The sequence below is a fragment of the Gigantopelta aegis genome, chromosome 12 (genome assembly GCF_016097555.1).
Source record: "Gigantopelta aegis isolate Gae_Host chromosome 12, Gae_host_genome, whole genome shotgun sequence".
NCBI lineage: Eukaryota > Metazoa > Mollusca > Gastropoda > Neomphalida > Peltospiridae > Gigantopelta > Gigantopelta aegis.
The window spans coordinates 37,045,960-37,064,431 of record NC_054710.1 but is presented as its reverse complement, the minus strand read 5'-3'; the positions used below and the strand labels follow the sequence as shown (position 1 = coordinate 37,064,431).

Below are 18,472 nucleotides of genomic sequence, written 5' to 3'. Positions count from 1 at the left end.
GTGCCATTTGTAAGTTGAAGTGTGAGGTCCTCTCTTTCTGATTGTACCATCTGTAAGCTGAAGGATGTGGATCTATCTTTCTGATTGTGCCATTTGTAAGCTGAAGTGTGAGGACCTCGCTTTCTGATAGTGCCATTAGTAAGCTGAAGTGTGAGGACCTCTCTTTCTGATTTGACCACTACTCTATTGTATCTGGATGCTTCAAATATTACTAGTCAATGGCCTTAACAATCATGAATTTTTCAAGATTCTTATTGACAATCCATTAAACGTCAAAATCAGCCAATTTTCAAGGTTTTTATTGGCAATCGCCTAAATCTGCCGACTTGTCAAAATCAGCAGATTTTCTCATTTTTAAATTATTATTGTTAATCCACTAAATTTGCTGGTTGTTAACATCAGCAGATTTCTAGGTTTTTATTGTTAATCCACTAAATCTGCTCACTGTCAAAATCAGCAGATTCTCCCGGTTTTTAATTGTCAATCAATCAAATCTGCTGATTGTCAACATCAGAAGATTTTCCGGGTTTTTAATTGTTAATGCACGAAATCTGCAGATTTTCCAGGTTTTTAATTGTCAATCCACTAACTCTGCAGATTTTCAACATCAGCAGATTTTCATGTTTTATTTTTATTGCCAAGTAAGAGATGGTTCTTGGAAACTGTTTTAGCAAACTTTCTACTTCTACTTCTGCTTCTTCACACTTCACAGACCTGTAAAACAATGCTGTAAAATATTTTACCAAATGCTGATAACACTATTTCTACTCCTGCACATCCAAGAGATAGAACAGTACAAATGTCTGCCGCCATGCCTGCTCACTGGAAGACCATGACAGGAATTCTGTAACACGGGTTGTAGGTTCACCAATTTCGGACACATTGCATCCATCTGCCCAAGTAAAGAATGAAAGTGTTTTTGCAACGCTCCTACACTGTTGTAGACTGCTCTTACAGATGTGAATAAGTGATTTCTAGACTTCAAAAAGACAGAGCTCTGCCTAATACTGCGCTCTCCAGGAACTCGAAAAATCTCTTTTGAAGACAGCTAACTTGTCTCAGGATCAAAACCACTTCATTTTGAACCTACAAATAGAAATAATTGACAATCAGATTGCATCACAAATTAAATATAAATACTTTCATAAGAATATGAATTACCATTATCTACATTTATCAATTTAAAAAATTTCATTTAATTTTTCATGAGGTGCATTAAATATACCCGTACTTACTTTTATAAGAATATGAATTATAATAATCTAGATTTATCAATTTAAAAATACGATTTTTTTAGTCATGAGATACACCAATTGAAAAAATTACATGCATTTATTTGAAATTACTTAAGATTACATTTTAGATTTTCATTAATTAACAATACTGAGCCAATTCAATATGTAACAATAAAAGCATTATATTTTAAAATAATAAAAATAAATTGTATGATAACTTGTTTTAAACATTTAATGTACGAATTGTAATTAAATAATAATATGGAAACTGTTCTTATGTATACTTTTTAGATAATTTAAAGCTCAAATTCAAATAATGTAAATTTTAAGTATTCAAATTCAATGGAAATATAGTAGCATAATAACCCTAGCCATTGCTGCATCCAAACTGGTCTTCAATGAATATTCATGATTCGCCTGGAAATTAGCGTGAGAGCGGTCAGACGAAGCTTGTTTGCAGAGATCACATGGAGCATCTGTAGAGGTCGAGGAGAGCTCCTTTAGAGGTCACAGAAGGAGTGTAGAGGTCAAGGAGAGCTCCTTTAGAGTTCACAGAAAGTCTGTAGAGGTCAAGGAGAGCTCCTTTAGAGGTCACAGTCACAGTCTGTAGATGTCTCATCTCTTTAATCCAGTGAATCTCTTGTGGTATGCTTCATAATGTTCACAGTGTGGCCAAGCAAGTGTTGCCAATGTAGGGAAATGTTCTCCCAAGTAGAATTTAGAAAGCAACTGCAACTGAATTGCTTTTGGAACAATCAGTTTTCTGCTTTCTAGCCATTGGGAACAAGGTGACAAGTAAGCCGACAGATCTTATTAATTGAACTGTATTATAAATAAGGAAGTAGATTCTTCAAGTAGTTTTCAAGCTATCTTCCAAGGTGGCTTTTTGATTCTTTTATAGTTTTGTTGTGTGGAGAAGCAATCCGTTGATGCTGACATCCAACAAGTATTGGCATATTCCTCGAAACGTTGCCGAAAAAAACAATTTGGTGAACAACAACCAACATGGTTCCAGAATTTATCTTATACTTGAGACACTTCATGTTCACAAGGGGCGGGATTTAGCTCAGTCATTTAAGTGCTCGCCTGAGGTGCTTGTGTCGCAGGATCGAACCACCTCAGTGGATCCATTCAACTGATTGGGTTTTCAATGACATGCACAGTTATAGATTAACTATAAAACAAGTTTGATATATGTAGAACTTATATACGTGCAAACTTTAAACACTGAGCTAAAGGCAAACATTGATGTTATCACTGCCACTGGAAAAGTAATACTTATGTTTCACTTGTTTTACTTCATAAAGGCAAGACAAAAAATAAATAACACCCTATTGCTGATTAATATTTGATAAACAACAAAAAACAAACACAACTTTAACATGAACAAAACATTCTCAGCCTAACACCATCACCCTAAAGCTACTTTGTCTACAAATGTTTAGGTCTGCTAGTATCAAATTGATCAACTATGGCAATGACAAATTTCAACAAGTTACTTTTGCATCAAATATTCAAAACATTTTAAACCAAATATTATCTATTCAACTGACAGCAATAATGTTTATGAAATGGAAAACAAACTGTCATTGGTTAAACCCCTAGTCTACAGCAATGGCAGTTGATTCTATAATTAAGTTCGAGACTTGTGAAAGATCTACCATTACAAAACTGACAGATCTGTTAGTGCCAAATTTCAGCCATTTTTATTCTGTTTATTAAGCAGAGTTTAATGCTCAACACTTTGAGAAATTTCATGGGAGCAGTTTACTTTGAGTGTGATGTTAAGCTAACGACCAATTGAACCCATGATTATAAATCTAACATCTAGCTTGTAAGTCAAGTCCCGATTAAAGTTTCATAAACATGGGTGCTAACTGAAACAAAGAAACACAAGTTAAAGCAGCATTATCAGTTTTACAATAATTAGTTCCTGTCCCGAGTCAGATCCCAGATCTTATTGGAGGCCTGATTTGGGATAGGCGTGTTCAAAACCCTAGTGGTATATGGACACATTAAACCAGTTAATAATAATAATAATACAATAATTATAAAACATAATTTTATTGTTGTATTTGTTTTGTTTATTATTTAGATAGAATAGACATATCTCACTATAATTCTACATATTATGAATCAGTGATCAATTTTACACAGTTAAGTTATATGTAAATTTATTATATCATCTGCTACAATCATAGAAAAAAGCAAAACATCACATAACAGAAAAGTAATTAATGACATTAACAAACTTCTGATGATTTGTCCACCATAAGCAACTGAAATATCTTTACACAAACCAATGTGATCACAATGGTGTTACCTTAAATTTAACTCTGAACATGCTACTTTAAATTTGAATATAATAACACTACTTTAAATTTTAAATTTTAAAAAGTGCTTCTTTACATATAAAAAAATCTTTCTGTAAATTCAATTCTGATTATGCCACTTTAAATCTAACTCTGCACATGCTTCTTTAAATTTAATTTTGATAATGCTACATTAAATTAAAACTTATTAAAAATGTTTCAAGTAAAAAAAAAATTACTTTGATAATGCTCCTTTAATGAACTTTTAAAAACTTTAATGAACAATAAGATGACATTAAATAACGATACTTACTGTAAATCATCAATGATTTTATCGGAATGTGAGAAGTAGACTGCGTTGGCGAGGCTCTCAAGAGACCAAAGCTTGTAGTAGAGAAGTGCGTTGAACATTACGAGCAGAATCAGACTAATAAAAACAAGAACAAAAAATAAATTCTAGAAACAAAGTGTGACTTTCTTTCGTTAAAGAACAAAGACAGAACAGTTTCCGAAGGTGTCAAAATCTGGAATTCTCTCTAAAAAAAGTTAAAAATTGAACAGCTTGTAATACAGAAATGTATTGAACATTATGAGCAGAATCAGTCTAAAAAAAAAAAAAAGAATTCCGTGGAAATAAATGTCCTGTCTACCATGAACTGATTCAACAAATAAAGAAATATTTGTCATGTAAAATTCAGGATTAATATTAAAATATTAATAATAAAAATACATTTTAAATAAAATAAATAAATTAATTAATTTAATTAAAATTCATATTCTTTAAATTAAAATTATATAGTTTTTAACATGCATTAAAATAAACACTGACAAGCCCTTCAACATACATCCCAGATGTTGATCAAATACACGGAAGAAAATGTATATAAATACACATCGGTGAAGTGACGTCATTGGATATAACGTTCCCCGACATTATTTTTATGTTCATTGAGAAATGAACAAACTCACGTTGCTACGGCTGGACCAATGGAATGACGTTAACCTTCTGACTACTGAACCGAGATATCTCGCCCGACGTCGACATACTGTACACCCAATTCATATTTCCTGCTGTTTTGCGCACGATACTCACCGGAAACGTTTTCTCTTAACAGGAAACAGTTTAGTTTACAGCATGCTAACTTTTGTTTGTTGTTTTTAAGTGGGGAAATAGCTTGGAATTTTTAGTTCAAAATTGGTTTTCAGCAAGTATTTTCGTTTGACAACAATGGCGGCACGTCGCGGTCATTTTCAGGGATCAATAGCTGATTGTGACAGCTAATTTGATAATAAATTTTATCATTTTACCAATAATGAAAATCACCAAATATTGCAATATGAATCATAGTTCTTTTTTTTTTTTTTTGAGTCAGAAAACCAGTTATCGGGAATAATGGACATAAATACTGGACAGAAGCCCACAAATAAGTAAACACGACTTTTTCAAAAATATTTCCTAATTTTAGTCAACATTAACTGATCTAAAATATAAAAATAAAATAAAAAAACCCGAAAATAATACTTACTGATTCATATATGAACTTTATAAAACATTTAAGTGAATATATGTGGGTAAAAATTATAAACCTGTATCCACTCAAAGTGGTTTTTGTCAAAAATTAATCATGTAGTCTAAAGGTTAAACTGTAAAGAATGTAATGGAAATTTAGTGATAAGTGAGTAAACTTACATGAAACATATAACTCTGATACAGGACCCTGAACATCTCGATCTGTCATCAATACCAGCTGTATAATAATAAAATAAACATCTGTTAAAAATCAACAAACTAAAACTGGTCTGATAGTGTGATCATAGTTTGTAAGTCAATTATAACTAGTGTGATAGATGTTAACACAATTGAAACTAGTGTGGTAGTTTGTAAGACAATTAAAACTAGTGAGAGACTTTAACAAATAGACAGGACAGCACATACTACACCCTTTGATATACATGTACCAATTGTGGTGCACTGGCTAGAACGAGAAATAGCCCAATGGGCCCACCGATGGCAGTCAATTCTAGATCAACCGTGCATAAAGTGAGCACTTTACTACTGGGCTACGTCCCACCCAAAATGGGTAAATAACCACAAACATCCAAATTCATCTATAACTATACTTGATACATCTATATACAAAATTACAGCTCAATAACCACAAACATCCAAATTCATCTATAACTACATGTATACTTGATACAGCTATATACAAAATTACAGCTCAATAACCACAAACATCCAAATTCATCTATAACTATACTTGATACATCTATATACAAAATTACAGCTCAATAACCACAAACATCCAAATTCATCTATAACTATACTTGATACAGCTATATACAAAATTACAGCTCAATAGCCACAAACATCCAAATTCATCTATAACTACATGTATACTTGATACAGCTATATACAAAATTACAGCTCAATAACCACAAACATCCAAATTCATCTATAACTATACTTGATACAGCTATATACAAAATTACAGCTCAATAACCACAAACATCCAAATTCATCTATAACTATACTTGATACAGCTATATACAAAATTACAGCTCAATAACCACAAACATCCAAATTCATCTATAACTATACTTGATACAGCTATATACAAAATTACAGCTCAATAGCCACAAACATCCAAATTCATCTATAACTATACTTGATACATCTATATACAAAATTACAGCTCAATAACCACAAACATCCAAATTCATCTATAACTATACTTGATACAGCTATATACAAAATTACAGCTCAATAACCACAAACATCCAAATTCATCTATAACTATACTTGATACAGCTATATACAAAATTACAGCTCAATATCTTGTGACAAAAAACACTGGAAGACTATATGTGGGACAGATGGACAGACAGACAGACAGAAAGAAAGAAGAAACAAAGAAAGAAAGTAAGAAAGAAGGAAAGAAAGACAGACAGACAGAATGATGGAGACTGGTAGGGTACTAACAGATATGTCAAAATTGACTAACCTCTACTGGGTGATGGAGGTAATAGAGGTTGTGGGTCTGTCTGGCACGACGTCTGACACAACGTACAGACAGACAGACGGATGGTTGGACTGGTAGGGGACTAATAGATCTGTTAAAGTTGACTCACTTTTGCTGGGTGATGGAGGTAATGAAGTTGTTGGTCTGTCTGGCATAACGTCAGACACATCAGACAGACAGACAGACAAACAGAGGATGGTTGGACTGACTAACCTTTGCTGGGTGATGGAGGTACTGAGGTTGCTGGTCTGTCTGGCACAACGTCAGACACATCAGACAGACAGACAGACAGAAGGATGGTTGGACTGATAGGGTACTAATAGATACGTCAAAGTTGACTAACCTCTGCTGGGTGATGGAGGTACTGAGGTTGCTGGTCTGTCTGGCACGATGTCAGACACACCACTCTGCAGTTTACGGCGCCGCCGCAACGTCCTCTTCTTTGGCATGTGGCTGACTCGTAAACTTTCGTTTTTCTCAGATTCTTTCCGCAGATGAGCAGCTGCATTAAAAAAATACAAATACATGTATGTGGCAGTGGAAAGGATAGAAAGGTTGCTAAAAACACCTCACTCCATTTTAATAAAGTTTGTTTTGTTTAACGACACCACTACAGCACATTAATTGGGTGTCAAACATTTGGTAATTCTGACGTGTAGTCATCAGAGGAAACCTGCTACATTTTACTAATGCAGAAAGGGATCTTTTATATGCACTTTCCCAGACAGGAAAGCACATACTAGGGCCTTTTGACCAGTTGTGGTGCACTAGTTGGAACGAGAAAAACAAACAATCCACTGAATGGATCTACAGAAGTGGTTCGATCTGCGACACATGCACCTCAAGCGAGCATTTAAGCGACTGAGCTAAATCCTGTCCCCCTTTTAATATATTTATGACCATTTGCAAAGGAAGGGAATACTGTATTTCTTCTGAAAGGTATCGTTATTGTAACACAGAGAACATATTTCAGGTATTACATGGAGATCTTGCACTTATGTCAGTTTAAATGAGAAATAGACGGCCCACCAATGAGGATCGATCCCATAGTCTGTCTCACGGGGACAGCTTTTTTTTTCATACTATGGAATTTACTACATACAGAATAACTAGTTAATGATATTGGATATCTGTTTTATCCTGTGAAGGTCAGAATAGAAAATTTCTCATTCGACTAACCTGAACAGGAGAAAGCAGATATCTGATGTCATTAACTAGTTATTATCTTTATCCTGCAGACCATAAAAATTAAGGGGAAAAGCTATTATTTCTGTTATTTGAGCCACATTGTACGATGACCTAGAGGTCAAATGAGCGATTTTGTAATGCAGCTATGCGTGTGACGTCACTAGCAGGATATGAATTTGCTTTATCCGTCATCATATTTTGTCAATAGAAACAGTGGTTGCAGGATACAAGTTATTTATTTCTGATCTGACTGATTTGTAAATTGTAGACAAAAATAGTAAAAAAAAAATTATATTTCCAAAACACTTTTACTTTTCTTGTTACGTCAAACCAAACTAAAATTATTTACAAAAAAATATTTTTATAGATTTCTATAGATTTTATAGGCCAACCCACGCATCAAGCAAGCGTTTTACCTTTCTGGAGAAAGACTGCTTTAAGATGTCTTTTTTGATGTTGTAACCCCTCCATTGAAAATACAAATAGCCGCCCCTGAATACAATAGATATTCATCTCTGTGTAATGCTTATTACATCGGCCTCGGTGGCGTCGTGGTTAGGCCATCGGACATACGGTTGTTAGGTACAAGGGTTCACAGCCCAATACTGGCTCCCACCCAGAGCGAGTTTTAACGACTCATTGGGTAAGTATAAGGCCACTACACCCTCTTCTCTCTCACTAGCCACTAACAATTAACAACTAACCCACTGTCCTGGACAGACAGCCCAGATAGCTTAGGTGTGTGCCCAGGATAGCGTGCTTGAACCTTAATTAGATATAAACACGAAAATAATTTTAAATGAAATGAAATGCTTATTACATTGAACAGAAAAGAAGAAGTTGGAGAGAGAATATGCTGAAGTTGAAAAGAACTGATACGTACATAATGCGCGGAAATAGTCGGTCAGTCCACTGACAGCACTCCTCTGTATCATGCCTGTAAACAAAGATTCAGTTAATAAATTAATACAAAAGTTTATACAAGGTAGGATTAATCAGGGCTTCTAGTTTATGGTAGCCCCACTCCCATGGCTAGTGATATTCAATGTTGGGCTAGTAAATAACTACTACTGCCATGCCCGACAGGGCTTCTAGATTATGGTAGCCCCACTCCCATGGCTAGTGATATTCAATGTTGGGCTAGTAAATAACTACTACTGCCATGCCCGACAGGGCTTCTAGATTGTGGTAGCCCCACTCCCATGGCTAGTGATATTCAATGTTGGGCTAGTAAATAACCACTATTGCCATGCCCGACAGAGCTTCTAGATTGTGGTAGCCCCACTCCCATGGCTAATGATATTCAATGTTGGGCTAGTAAATAACCACTATTGCCATGCCCGACAGGGCTTCTAGATTGTGGTAGCCCCACTCCCATGGCTAGTGATATTCAATGTTGGGCTAGTAAATAACTACTATTGCCATGCCCGACAGGGCTTCTAGATTGTGGTAGCCCCACTCCCATGGCTAGTGATATTCAATGTTGGGCTAGTAAATAACTACTATTGCCATGCCCGACAGGGCTTCTAGATTGTGGTAGCCCCACTCCCATGGCTAGTGATATTCAATGTTGGGCTAGTAAATAACTACTATTGCCATGCCCGACAGGGCTTCTAGATTGTGGTAGCCCCACTCCCATGGCTAGTGATATTCAATGTTGGGCTAGTAAATAACTACTATTGCCATGCCCGACAGGGCTTCTAGATTGTGGTAGCCCCACTCCCATGGCTAGTGATATTCAATGTTGGGCTAGTAAATAACTACTATTGCCATGCCCGACAGGGCTTCTAGATTGTGGTAGCCCCACTCCCATGGCTAGTGATATTCAATGTTGGGCTAGTAAATAACTACTACTGCCATGCCCGACAGGGCTTCTAGATTGTGGTAGCCCCACTCCCATGGCTAGTGATATTCAATGTTGGGCTAGTAAATAACTACTATTGCCATGCCCGACAGGGCTTCTAGATTATGGTAGCCCCACTCCCATGGCTAGTGATATTCAATGTTGGGCTAGTAAATAACTACTACTGCCATGCCCGATGGCTAGTGAAAACAAATCATAAAATCATCAGCAATTAAGTTTATTTTGTAAATATGAATATCCTGGCCCCCACCCCAACCCCCAATGTTAGTGTTTTTAAGCTCTAATTCTCTCTTTAGGTGACATATCAGACTTTTACTATTATTTAGTAAAATTGTATTAACTTAAAATAAAGTAGGGCTAGTGAATTTTTAATCGCGGCTAGTAAATGTTCGTCTTCGTAAATTTTTAATGAATGAATGAATGCATGTTTAACGACACCCCAGCAGGCTTTCTGGTAGGAAATAATTCAAGGGTACGTCACAAAAACAAAACAGACTGTAAATGCCCTTACTACTTTCTTAGGGGTTTTAAATATATTGAAATTGGAAATAGCATTTCATGTGCTGTGACAAATTTTAAACACCAGTTCTCTTACTTTCATTCATCTAAATATTATAAAAATGTATCCATTAATATCCCAAGATCTTAAGGTATGTCATTTTACATTCCTTACCCTCTGGCAGAAATCCTGCCCAGCACAACCTCTACCCCCCCCCCCCCCCCCCACACACACACACACCGGCTATTGGGCATCAGACTAAGTTATATACGATAATCAACATCAATATAAAATTCTAAAATGAGTAATAAACATAGTGTAGACAACAATGAAAGACTCATATTTGTGAAAGACACAATAAACATATTGAATACATTAAGGAAATGAAGGAAATGTTTTATTTAACGACGCACTCAACACATTTTATTTATGGTTATATGGCGTCGGACATATGGTTACAGACCACACAGATATTGAGAGGAAACCTGCTGTCTCCACTTTATGAGCTACTCTATTCGATTAGCAGCAAGGGGTCTTTTATATGCACTATACCACAGACAGGATAGTACAGTACATACCAAGGTCTGTTACACCAATTGTGGAGCACTGGCTAGAACGAGAAATAGCCCAATGGGCCCACCGACGGGAATCGATCGCGCATCAGGTGAGCGCTATACCACTGAGCTACGTCCTGCCCCCCCTTATAATACATGAAATAACAAAAACGAAATCTTCAAAAGGACAAATATAAACGCTATGGTCAGCCCATAAAGCTGTGGTAAACTAGTGCTGAAATCCCAAGTCCCATTACTAAACATGGTAAGTTTTAACCTTATTGATTTGACATGGGATGACTCACTATTGCAACAAAACTTGTTCCGCACCGTTGATGACTTCAGCAAGTGATCTGTGAAAATTGACTCTCTCTCTTAACATAATAAACAATTAGAATAAAACTTGTACCATACCCGTGACAATTTAAACTATTAGAAAACTTGACCCGTATCTTTGACAATTCTGATGAGTGAAAAACTATGTGACGTCTTGATGAATGTTCACCAATCATGCTAGTTTTAACATCAGTTTTCGAAATAATCACTTATCCGTTTGACCTGACAAGTGATAATCTGCTGGGACAAGCAAAATGTACAATAGTGGTTGTCCAGTGGACAAGTAAAAATTTGTAATGCTGTTTCATTTTAAGCAATCAAAAACATTGTCTTTGCTCTTGAATAAAACTAACAACTTATTTGGACAAGTAAAAATAGTAATGGGCATGTAGATTTGTAGATGTACTTGTCCAGTGGACTAGTGAAAAGTTCTTCTTATTTCTATTGCTGAACATATTCAACTAATACAATCCAACTTTTACCACACCCTTGACAAAACTTGTAGCTGACCTTTGACCATTCCGATGATAGACTTGTAAAAGTTGATGCTGCTTGACACGTGGACTCTTGACTTGCACTTGGAGACTCGCGTCAGACAGTAGCGCGTCGTGACACTGAACGCGTCGGCGTACGGGATCCCTGCATTACGCACATCTGTGTCAATGATGTACATGTTACCCGGCTGACTCTGTCGGTAGCATGTCTGAGGATATAATTAATATATAAGACTTGTATCTGAGGATATAATTAATATATAAGACTTGTATCTGAGGATATAATTAATATAACACTTATTTATGTCCGAGGATATGATTAATCTAACAATTATATTTGAGGATATTAATAATATAACACTGGTCATACTTAACAGTTGGTAACACGTGTGAGGATATAATTAATATAACACTTATCCAAGGATATAATTAATATGACACTTATATTTGAGGATATAATTCATATAACACTGGTCATAAATAACAGTTGGTAGCACATGTGAGGATATAATTAATATAACACTTATCTGAGGATATAATTAATATGACACTTATATTTGAGGATATAATTAATATAACACTGGTCATACATATAGGTAACAGTTGGAAGCACATTCAAAACATGTACATCTGAGGATATAATTAATATCACAACTATATATGAGAATATAATTAATATAACACATGTCCAAGAATAAAAAAAAAATCTTCCATTTTTGTTTTGTTTTTAGGTCCGAGGATATAATTAATATAACACTTATGTCCGAGGATATAATTAATATAACACTTACATGTGTGTCCAAGGATATAATTAATCAAACTTTTTCTGATGATATAATTAATAAAACACTTGTGTCCAAGGATATAATTAATATAACACTTATGTCTGAGGATACAATTAATATAACACTTATGTCCAAGGATATAATTAATATAATACTTATATCTGAGGACATAATTAATATAATACTTATATCTGAGGGATTAATTAATATAACACTTATATCTGAGGATACAATTAACATAACACTTATATCTGAAGATATAATTAATATAACACTTATATCTGAAGATATAATTAATATAACACTTATATCTGAAGATATAATCAATATAACACTTATATCTGAGGGATTAATTAATATAACATTTATATCTGAGGATACAATTAATATAACACTTATATCTGAAGATATAATTAATATAACACTTATATATGAAGGATTAATTAATATAACACTTATATCTGAGGATACAATTAATATAACACTTATATCTGAAGATATAATTAATATAACACTTATATCTGAGGGAATAATTAATATAACACTTATATCTCAGGATACAATTAACATAACACTTATATCTGAGGGCATAATTAATATAACACTTATATCTGAGGATACACTTCATATAACACTTATACCTGAAGATACACTTAATAAAACACTTTTATCTGAGGGCATAATTAATATAACACATATCTGAGAGCACAATTAATATAACTCCCATCTGAGGACATAAACCTATGGGATTCTAGATGGTGTAGCTGTACCTGTTTCTCCGTGGCGTAGGCATTTTTCGGTCCTATAGACTGGTTCAGAGTCAGGGTGTATGTGATCGTGCGCAGTCGGCTACCAGACGAGTCGAGGTCTTCTTCCCAGGCAGGAAGTTCCAGATCTAAAAACCCACCACTCACAACGTTAATACTAATCACTGGTTAAAGGGACATTCCTGAGTTTGTTGCACTGTAAGATGTTTCAGACTAATAAAATATTTCTACGATTAAACTTATATTTTAAATATATTTTCTTGTTTAGAATAACAGTGTCTTTATATTCAACGTGTTTCTGGTCGTCTTAATATTTGTAAGTAGTCGAAACTGGATTTTGTCTTCAAATAATTTCATATGTACGAAAAAAACTTATTTTAGGAAATAAAATGAAATTTAACCTAGTACAAATATTAGAACGATCAGAAACACCTTGAATATACAGACACTAATAATTTATAGAGAAAAATATATTTGATATGTAATTACAATCGTTATAAAGTCGCTGTTAGTAGATAACATCTTAAAAGTTGCAGCAAACTCAGGAATGTCCCTTTAATACTAATCACTGGTTAAACCACTGAATTAACCCTTTTACCCATAGGTTTCTTCAATGTATCATATAACACTGGTTAAACCACTGAATTAACCCTTTTACCCATAGGTTTTTTCAATGCATTATATAACACTGGTTAAACCACTGAATTAACCCTTTTACCCATAGGTTTCTTCAATGCATTATATAACACTGGTTAAACCATTGAATTAACCCTTTTACCCATAGGTTTCTTCAATGTATTATATAACACTGGTTAAACCATTGAATTAACCCTTTTACCCATAGGTTTCTTCAATGTATTATATATCACTGGTTGAACCATCGAATTAACCCTTTTACCCATAAGTTTCTTCAATGTATTATATATCACTGATTAATCACGTTTAAATCAATGTACCATAAATTCTGTTGTATAGATCACTGGTTTCACCGATACGTTTCTTAAATGTATCATATATTCTGTTGTACATATCACCAGTTAAACCATCAGATTTAACTCTTCAATGTACTATTCATTCTGTTGTGTTAATCACTGGTTAAACCACTGACTTAATCCCTTCTCCCATAAGTTCCATCAATGTACCATACGTTTTGTTTTTTCATTTCATTTCAACTTATTTTCGTGCTTATATCCAATTAAGAAACTTTTCCCCATAGATATTACTGGTCATACCCCAGCCTTTGATGTTCTAGTTGTGGGGCACTGGATGGGACAGGGAACAACTGATGAAAGTGACGACAAACCCTTTCAGAATTAACACATTGCTGTCACACAAACATTTGTTTAAAGGGGCGGGACGTAGCCCAGTGGTAATGCACTTGCTCGGTCGGTCTGGGATCTATCCCCGTTGGTGGGCCCAATGGGCTATTTTTCATTCCAGAAAATTGCACCATGACTAGCATATCAAAGGTCAAGGTATGTACTACCTTGTCTGTGGAATGGTGTATATAAAAGATCCCTTGCTGTCAATCGGAAAGAGTAGGCCATGAAGTGGCGACAGCGGGTTTCCTCTCAATATCTGTGTGGTTCTTAACCATATGTCCGACGCCATATAACCATAAATAAAATGTGTTGAGTGCATTGTTAAATAAAACATTCCCTTCCTTTACTTCTATTTGTTTACCAAATGTGTTCCTGGATGCGACAAACTGTCTGAAGAAAGCCGAGTCTGTGAAGAGCAACTCGAAGATTGTGTCGATGGGAAGAGAGAAAACCTCATCCATGTACAGCTTCTGTAGGTGGGTGTGTCCAGAACAGACCACTTCCTCTAGAAATCAGAAACATACATCAAATTAACACTTGCAAGTAATTAATACAATACAGAGGTGGATCTAAGGGGGGGCAGGCCCAGGGACCCCCCCCCCCCCCACACCTACAGTTTGTGAGTTATAATTTTATTATATATTCATTTTAATTTTTTTACGATCCCCTTCCAAACCTCTCGCAAAGTTCCCTTGGCATTCCACCTCATGTCACTGGGGCCCCCCCTAAATGGATTTTCTGGATCCGCCACTGCAATATAATGTAAAAATAGTCATCAGAATGTACAACTTCTGTAGGTGGGTGTGTCCAAAACAAACCACTTCCTCTGGAAATCAGAAACATCCATCAAATTAACGCTTGCAAGTTATTAATACAATATAATGTAAATATAGTCATCAGAATGTACTCCTTCTGTAGGTGGGTGTGTCCAGAAGAGACCACTTCCTCGGGAAATCAGAAACATACATCAAATTAACGCAAATAATTAATGCAATATAATGTAAAGTCTTTAAGATACTCATCCATCTACAACATCTGTACGTGGCTGGAAATCAGAAAAGTATTAAATTAATACAAGTAATTACTACAATATACTGTAACTATACTATCCATGTACAAGCAGAACAGATCACTTCTTCTAGAAATAAAAACAAGAGTACTGGTAAGTACCGTATATTGCCGTGTATTAGCCGACTCCTTGGATAAGCCGATCTCTTAGTTTGACCCTAAATATCCAGTACAAAATCATCGGCCTTGTTATAAGCCGAAGTCATCTTTTGTCCAGCTGTATGTTGTATCGATTTCAATAATACTGCCAATAAATAGACATGTGCTTTTCTTGTTCATTACATTTGTTTTCCCTTTAATTATTACAAACACGGTAATCGCGATCGCAATCAATCATCAATGTGACAATGCTAACATCTACCATGCTGTGAAAAATAATTTAGAATTGATAAAGCATAACAGGAAAATAAATAATTCAAGCTGTAACAACATATCACTGCACATAAGTAATTTATTTATTCACTGGACAGCAAAAAGTAAAATCATTGAGGCATGTTTAATCCCTCACCACACACACAGAAACAAAAGATCATGCGGTCCATGACTGCAGCTGTTCACTGTATATGGTATGGTCATGTGACAATAGTGGGAGTAATTATCATCCTGAAATTCATGTTTTTTCAGTCGGTAATGTTAATAATGAGCTTAATTTATTTATGGCATTACTTTACAGTCTAATGCACCCTCCCAACAAAACAATAATATTAGAAATATAATACTTGTTTGAAGAAAAAACACCGTTTTGTATCTTAAACTTGCTATATGAAAGACTGGTCCCAGCACAGGTCAAACAAAGATGGCGGACAGTTGGAAAGAATATGTTTTTACCATTGAAAGGACAATAAAACAAGTAATTTTTTATTATTATTCATCAAACTTATAATGCATTCAAGAACAAAAAACTGCATAATATTGCATGATGGGGTGTTTTATTTATACTGTGCACAAATTATTGTTACATAATCTGTGAAAGGCTAAGGGTCTGATCAAAATTTGTAAGTCACAGTCAGGAGTATTTTAGATCGAAATGTTATGCTCCAATTTGTTGCCTCCTTGTATAAGCCGACTCTCTTCTTTTGGAAAGTGTTTCTAGACTTCAAAAGTCGGCTAATACACGGCAATATACGGTACATGATACGCCCATCAGGAGTTTGATTGAAAACCACAGATATTAATGAATATGTTACGGGTTTGTTGTGGACCAACTCCTGATGATACTGTATCCATTGGATACGGTGCTGTCTGATTAATGAAGTTATTGTTCTTTATTAGAAAGGGAAATTTTGTTTAGCATTTTCTTCAAGAATTTTTTTTTTCTTTAATGACGCACTCAACACATTTTATTTACGGTTATATGGCGTCAGACATATGGTTAAGGACCACACAGATATTGAGGGAGGAAACCCACTCTCGCCACTTCATGGGCTACTCTTTTCTATTAGCAGCAAGGGATCTTTTATATGCACAATCCCATAGACAGGATAACACATACCACGGCCTTTGGTGTACCAGTCGTGGTACACTGTCTGGAGCGAGAAATAGCCCAATGGGCCCACTGACAGGGATCAATCCCAAACCAACCACGCACCAAGCGAGTGCTTTACCACTGGGCTACGTCTCACCCCCATTTTCTTCAAAAGCTAAACAAGATTTTCTTATGATTTTCAGAATCACACTGACCTAGTAATTGTATGTAACACACCATCATCCCAAGCTGTTCCTACATGTGAGGTTTGATGGTCTTGTACGCATCTGTATGCAAGATATGAACCGGACAAGGATTTACTGTTATGTGCAGTGCAGTGTTATGTGCAGTAGACCATGAAAAGTAGGTCACAGTGACTTTGTAATAGTACGCGGCACACCGCCATCCCAAGTTGTTCCTACATGGATGGATGGACTGACAACTCCATACCATAACATGACAACAGGGGACAATATTTCAAAATCTTAGGTAACCGAAAGTCAGTTCACGTGAGTTTTACTTAGGTAACGGTTACGTGAATATAGTTCTATTAACCGATGAGTTATGCCTACCTAATCCTAAAACACTTGAACTACGGTTCTGTGCTACATTGGTGGTTCAAAAACACAAACTGATTTAAATTTTTATTACTAGTGCGATATATGGTACTTTTAATTTTAGAATGTACACGCTGGGTGAAAATTAAAGGAGGGCGGCTGCGCAGCACAACACCCCTCAAAAACAAAACAAAAAACAACAATGGGGGGGGGGGGGGGGGAGCTTGGTTACTATATTGTTGTGTGTTGGTCGACTTTGTGAAAAGACATACTCCTTATTTAGCCTATAAAAAAGTGCAAAACAGTTCATACAAAATGCAAGCCGACTCGTCTTTTAGCTGAACAGAAGATGTTGCCTGTCTGACATTTATGGGTAGTTCCAGTTTTGCTGATCCGATCAAAGTTTTAATATTATTATTTTAATAAAGATTTCAAGATATACGAAAAACAATAAAGATGTTTGCAAAGTGATCCCCTAATGTCGGATAATTAATTAATTCAAATCTTGCAGCACATTTACCTTCACTGTCCTCAGTCGTGTCGCTGCCTTCCGACACGTCCTCTGTCCGCAGTAGACTCATCGACGACACTTTCTTGGCCCGGGGAAGGCTCACCAACGAGTCGTCTGCCTTCGTCAGGCTGATCAAGATGGGAGATTCCACGTCAAGTTCGTCCTCGTCCTCGTCCTCGTCCTCATCCTCGTCATCTGGTAGGAAGTCATCATCATTCTCCAGCAGGGCGCTCGGATCAACTTGAGCTTCAGAGTCGGAAATTAACTTTGAAAAACAGAAACAGAAAAAAACTATTTCAATTTATTTATATATTAATTTAATAATATATTGTGAAACTTGTCTAAACTAGGACAATGAACAAACGAGAATCCTGTGACAACAGGCCAAGTTTTATTGTCATATGTAACCTCATAACCTCAATGATCATTGTGTCACGTGTCACCTCCTGATAACCTCAACAAGCATTCTTGATTTCATTGTCATGTGTAACT

The 18,472-nt window shown here is 35.5% G+C and overlaps 1 protein-coding gene across 2 annotated transcripts in view; it reads right to left on the bottom strand.

The window, feature by feature from the left end:
• LOC121386328 (protein Aster-B-like) overlaps positions 1 to 18,472 on the bottom strand; it is a 71,418-nt gene that overhangs the window by 10,437 nt on the left and 42,509 nt on the right. The window contains exons 9-17 of one of the 2 annotated variants that reach the window (XM_041517197.1): positions 17,990 to 18,245; positions 14,741 to 14,884; positions 13,061 to 13,185; positions 11,522 to 11,714; positions 8,642 to 8,695; positions 6,914 to 7,072; positions 5,238 to 5,295; positions 3,861 to 3,974; positions 968 to 1,086 (exon numbers count right to left, since the gene is read on the bottom strand). In XM_041517197.1, the coding sequence (XP_041373131.1) occupies positions 1,065 to 1,086; positions 3,861 to 3,974; positions 5,238 to 5,295; positions 6,914 to 7,072; positions 8,642 to 8,695; positions 11,522 to 11,714; positions 13,061 to 13,185; positions 14,741 to 14,884; positions 17,990 to 18,245 (1,125 nt within the window). In that variant the 3' untranslated portion in view covers positions 968 to 1,064. Of the gene's footprint in view, positions 1 to 967; positions 1,087 to 3,860; positions 3,975 to 5,237; positions 5,296 to 6,913; positions 7,073 to 8,641; positions 8,696 to 11,521; positions 11,715 to 13,060; positions 13,186 to 14,740; positions 14,885 to 17,989; positions 18,246 to 18,472 lie in introns of those variants that run through there. The other variant, XM_041517196.1, reaches the window with a different exon arrangement.